The sequence below is a fragment of the Arvicola amphibius genome, chromosome 8, assembly GCF_903992535.2.
Source record: "Arvicola amphibius chromosome 8, mArvAmp1.2, whole genome shotgun sequence".
NCBI lineage: Eukaryota > Metazoa > Chordata > Mammalia > Rodentia > Cricetidae > Arvicola > Arvicola amphibius.
The window spans coordinates 18,999,229-19,005,228 of record NC_052054.1 but is presented as its reverse complement, the minus strand read 5'-3'; the positions used below and the strand labels follow the sequence as shown (position 1 = coordinate 19,005,228).

Genomic DNA, 6,000 nt, shown 5'->3' with positions numbered 1-6,000 from the left:
GGGTGCGAGGGGTGTGCCCGGCCCCGCCCGCGCGCCCCTCCCCGCGGAGGCCGCGCATCCAGGGGCGGCGCGGAACCGAGCGGCTCGCCCAGCCGCCTGTGCCCGCGAGCGCCGCTCCTGCTCGGGGAATCCACTTCGCTGCTAGACGCTTCTCGCTCAAGCTCGCGCTCTCCCAGGCTGCTTCCCATGGCATTTGCTCTGCAGCCGGAGCCTATCCACTAACCGAGAAACTTTTCCAGCCGTTTCTTCTCCCCCACCCCCTTCCAGGAGAGGATTAAAAGTTCCAAGAACTGGTACCGCCAGTGTCACTTGGGTACTCGCCGGTGAGTTCCCAGTCTCAGCCATGTGTACCAACATAGTTTACGAGTGGCTGAAAGCGTTACAGCTCCCGCAGTACGCCGAGTCCTTCGTGGATAATGGCTACGATGACCTCGAAGTGTGCAAGCAGATCGGAGACCCGGACCTGGACGCCATCGGGGTACTGGCTCCAATGCACCGCCGGCGCATCCTGGAGGCTGTGCGCCGGCTGCGGGAGCAGGACGCGGCCGCCGCTGGCCTCTACTTCACGCTCGAACCTCAGCCGGTGCCACCAGCACCGCAGGTGGAAGCGGTGCCACCAGGCCGCCGGGGGGAGTCGTGTGGCGGCTCTGCCCAGGGCACTCGCGGGGACCCCCGTGGCCAGACGAGCGCTCCCCGCAGCAGGGAGCTGGTGAGCTACCCCAAGCTCAAGCTGAAGATCATGATCCGGGATAAGCTGGTCCGCGATGGTATCCACCTGAGCAAGCCCCCATACTCGCGCAAGGTAAGGAGGCGCCCACTGGGCGGCCTTGGGGACGCGGCAGGTGGGGACCAGGCCTGGCGCTTCTGCAGCAACTGGGCAGTTGTCTTGGTGACAACTGAGAAGCCAGGGTATTTGGGGTGTCTGGGACTCTCTTCTGTTTTCTACCTTATCTGTGTATTCTTTCTGTCCTGGCGTCACTAATAGCCACTCAGTGAGTGTCTGTATCTAGACAATTCTTAACTTGACATATGGCACTTTATGGTAATTGGGCTTGATTGTCAGGTTCGGGGCAATGGGTACTTGCTTTTGGTGACCCCGGGAAAATCTGAATGCCTCTAGAAGTGTTTGGATTTGAAGGATACCAAAAGGTTGGGTTACATCAGAGTTATTTTCAACCTTCTGTTTTCTTTTTCTTTACTTTTTCTGAGTTTTGAGAAACTTCAAGAGGAGCAAGTGACTATTCCCAAGGGAGGAGGGAAATTCAGGTCCTGCTGATCTCTGTTGGTTCCCTGCTACTGAGGAGTGTGCCATTAACAACGAACCTAGGCGGGGGTGGGGGGGGGAAGTATGGTGTGGGGGAGGATGGTAAACACAAAAGAGGTGTCTATTCACATGAGACAGGTTTCTTAAGCGTAAGTATTCCGGGATAATGCGGTGCTGAACAAATCGGGTCGTTGGACCTCAGAGTATGCTTTTGGGATCTGTGGTATGACTAGTTTGAGTTATTGATCCAAAAGAAAGGAAGGTAGATCCTTCTAGAAAGTCCGAGTGGACCTGTTTGGGAAAGGAGAGAAGGAAGTTGCATTTCAACGCCCAGAAAGAAATTCTCACAGGTGAGACCAGGCTACAAAGTTCTCACAGTTGCCCTGTGAGACACGGTAACACGAAGGAGTGCGGTTTGAACAAGTACCATAAAGCGCATTTTCACAGAAGGGTGCTGTCTGTAGCTCCAAGTGCTTTGGCTTAGTTAAGTATGTCTGTTTGGTGGCAGAGATGCTGGGTTACTCATAGGAAAATGAACATCCCAGGCTGAAAGAAAGGGCCTGGAGAAGCCTAGTTAAAGAGCCCTGGCAAGAACAGGCAGCTGGCCAGGATTGCTACCGCAGCACAAGGGAAAATACCTGTGGGTGGCCCCAACCCCAGAGGTGCTCTGTAGCCTCAAGGGAAGGTGATAATGCCCAATGGAAGCAAGTTCAAGGGTCAGCGCTTGCGAAAGTAGATACAGTAAAAAGGAAATGAAGCTTTATTATCATCCACCTGTTATCTTGCAGGTAGGGGAGGCAGCTGCGATCACCTGCCTGATAACATACATTGCTTTTGTTAAGGACAAGCAAGGAAGTCTAGTCTCAAACATGTGTCTCAGCCACCTGCTCTGACGGTCCCATTGATGGGGATCAGAAATGGAGAGGGACAATCACGTGCTGCATTGGTGGCTAGCCTTATGGAATGCCCAGTGTGGCAAGAAGGATCATGGTGAGCAGAACACACTCTTAGTCCAGCATTAAAGGAGCAGGAGCCCAGCTCAATGATTGTTCCTAATATCCCAGGAGGTAAAGTGAGGTTACATCAAGAGACAACCTAGGGCTGGTTTGGTCTTCAGGACAACTACAGTAAGATGTGGCTGAGAGGATGGGAGTCATGCGATGGGGGTGAGAGTGGATGGCATAAAGTCCTGCGTTTTGGTTCCATTATCATAAAGCACAGAATAACAAGCCTAAGCATCGTATTTACAAGCTGAAAAGCATTTAAAATACAGATGCAATGTTTAAGCAGACGCTTTGCGTTATGAGTCCTGGTTACAGCATTAAGTAACATGGCAATGGGTTTCCCTTTCTTTTGGCAGGAACTCTTGTAGCTTAGGAACTCATTGTATAACTGAGGCTGGTCTTGAACTCCATCACCCCTCCTGTCTCTGTCTCTTGAGTGCTGGAATCACAGGAGTGATCATCACACCTAATGACAGTACATTTTTGTAGGTCAGATTTGTATAAAAATCTTGCTGGCCGGGCATTGGTGGCACATGCCTTTAATCCCAACACTTGGAAGGCAGAGGCAGACAGATCTCTGAGTTCTGCATTTGAGACCAGCCTGGTCTACAGAGTAAGTCCCAGGACAACCATGATTAAACAGAGAAACTCTGTCTAGGATTTTAGGCCTGCACCTTCGCACATCACTTCCCAGTTTACTTCTATCTTTATCTCTCACAACAGTAATGCTTGATGATAAACTTGTCCACTTTCACTTTCTAGTTTTTGTTTTTGTTTTGTTTTTCAAGACAAACTTTCTCTGTGTAGTCCTGACTATCCTGGAACTAGCTATGTAGACCAGCCTGGCCTCCAATTTACAGAGATCCACCTGGCTCTGCCTTGAGTGCTGGGATCAGAGGCTTGCACCACCACCACCTGGCCACTTTTGCTTTCTATATGTACTTAGTTTTCCTTCTTTAACTGATGAGAATAATCAAATGAGGGCAGAAATGTTCTCGTTACCCCCCTCAAAAAGCTCCTTCTGGGGACCAAAAGAATGGAGCTGGAAAACTTTTTATAAGAAGGAAAAACACATATAGACATGGGAATTAAAGCATAATTGATACATATTAAGCTCAACATACAAATATGAAGTAGCAAATCATATTGCATGTTTGGAATTTGCTGTTTATATATGATGGCCTCTTAAAAGAGTTCTAGACTTTTCAGTTGTGTGGGAATTGGTTTTCTGATGCAGTTCTTTCTCCCACGAACAGTGCTGGAACTTTTCCTTTAAAATTTCATCACATTGTTCTTCTGATTTTCATAATTTCCTCAGCTCTGTCACGGTCATGTTCAGAATGAGCACTGTTCCTTATATTGTTTTGGAACTCGACTTGGTAGAGCAGGCTTACTCTACCTGGTAGCCATTAGCATGGTCCATCCTTGGGACTTTGTACAGCAATGAGAATACTGTGTGGCATGGAGGTGATCATGCCAAGAATGGTCACAGTAGGGATGGTGAACTTCTTGCAAAGAAGTCTGAATTGACTAATTTTTTTCAAGAACAACCTAAAGGGATTGTAAAATTTGCATCAGTGAAACAGCCCAGGTTTCCTGATCAGTGAACTTAACTTTAAAAACAAAAAAACAAACAAAGAAACAAACAAAAAACCCAAAAACCTGCCCTAGGGTTTTCTTCATATTGGAAAACCAAGAGCTTGAGAAGACCAAGCTTCAAGTCAAGAGAGCAGAGGACCCCATGGCTGCTCCTTTTGTTTTGTTTTTGTTTGTTTTTGGGTAGAAATAGCTGTGATTTCTACCTCTGTGATGAGATGTACTTATACGCACATATACACAAACATAAATGCATATATATATATATATATACATATATATATATATATATTGTGTATAACTTTTATTGTGACTGAGTTTCCCCATTGCATACCTTCTTTAGGCTATAGTTTATTGTGGTTGGCAGGACTCGGGAAGGTATCCTGCCCTCAGATTTGTGAGACCTAGCAGGGAACAAATAGATAGAATCCACAATGGTGATTCTATGTGTGACATTACCTTGGTGGGAAGCATAGGATACCATGAACAGGTGCATCCAACTTTTTCAAGGAACTGAGAGCATAGGGACATGTTAGCAGAGAACTCGGAGGAAGTAGAATTCTAGAAGCTACTAGAACTCACTAGGAAGCCATGATATTTCAAGGTAGAGAAACTGTTCAAGAGGTCACATTGTGGCCAGGTAGGACATTAATAGGGTGAATTTATAGAGTTCTTTAAAATTTTAATTTATTTATCATTATTATTGCTCTGTGTGTGACTTTTGTGTATGAGGGGGTGTTGTATGAGCCATGGCACCTGCGTGAAGATCAGAAGACATCTTTGTGGAGCTGATTCTTCTCTTCAGTCTTTCTTTGGGTTTGAGTTTAGGTCAGGTTGGCTCAGTGAGCTCTTATTCTGCTTAGCCATCTTATTCGGGACAGCCTTCCAGAGTTCTTCCCTAGAAAATGTTTCCTTGTTTCTCTACCAGTGGAAGCTATTTGAAATGGAATAGCTTTATTTAATAATGTTGTAGGAATGTTAGCAGCCATTCACACATTAGTATAAATTAAATTAACTCTGCAGTAATAAGGTTGTAAGGGATACTCAGAGAAGGTAGTCCAAGATGAAGAAATGTGGAGAGACAATGTTTCTACGAAAACTTCTCTGCATGGAGGGCACAGAGCATTAGAAAGGAAGAGATCCTGGCAAAGAAATGCTGTGTCCTTTGGAATTTTGCCTGGGGTCTTGGCAGAAGACAGCATGACAATAAATATTATTCCTCCCAAGAATTCTTTCTGCCTGTGTGACATTACCAAGACAGATTGGAAGCTGATGAGCTTCAGTTTTTCCAGTTCAACCAATATCCTCAAGTCTAGATCCTTCTAGGCTTTTTTGATTTTGGTCCAATTGGAACACTGGAAAGAAGAATTGAAAGGACACAGGAGTTGATGCTTTTTTCATGCTCTCAACAATTTACATACAGCATACAGAAGGATATCCCACATCACCTCCCCATTTCTGTCTAGATAAAAAGGACAGTTTTAACTTTAACATAGTAAAATTACATATAACAAAACAGTTATCAAGCAATAATTTTAGTTACATTATTTAGTCCATTTACATTTCACAATTAAGGAAAATACTCTATCATCTATCCTATCTTTGTGAGTCTTAAATTTTATATCTAATTTATTTTTATCACAGTTAAAGAAAACTGTAACTATTACTATTTATTCTTCAACTCTATCAAAGACTCCAGAAAGATATAATACTACCTAAGTTAACAGGAAGTGCATTATAAGCAACTACCCAAACTCTAGATTGACAGAGACATCTTGCTGCCAAGACATCAATACCTTATAACATTGGGGCATCCATCTTCAGCCTTCAGGCCCATAGTATCCAGCAGACTTTTCCATGAAGCAGGAAATTTCAAAGACAGTTCCACCAATATTGGCAGTTTGTCATTCACTTTCTTCTGTGTCCTGCAGAATGTCTGGCAGACTCTTTCATGAAACAGGAACCTTAAAGGACCATCTCACCGTTAGACAAGTTCAGCAGTCATTTCTCTGTGGGTCCTGCATGTCCAGTGAAGCAGTCCAGGCAAGAACAGTTTCTTGCCCAAATGGATAACAAACTCCATAAGGAGCCTTTTAGATGCCCATCATCCTCTTGAAGTAGATTGGTGCTGCCAGG

At 45.2% G+C, this 6,000-nt stretch overlaps 1 protein-coding gene across 1 annotated transcript in view; it reads left to right on the top strand.

The window, feature by feature from the left end:
- Positions 1-215: 215 nt before the first annotated feature.
- Positions 216-6,000, top strand: part of Samd5 (sterile alpha motif domain containing 5) — a 47,607-nt gene continuing 41,822 nt past the window's right edge. Inside the window, exon 1 of the mRNA XM_038341086.1 lies at positions 216-802. Within this exon, the coding sequence (XP_038197014.1) occupies positions 344-802 (459 nt within the window). The 5' untranslated portion in view covers positions 216-343. The remainder of the gene's footprint in view (positions 803-6,000) is intronic.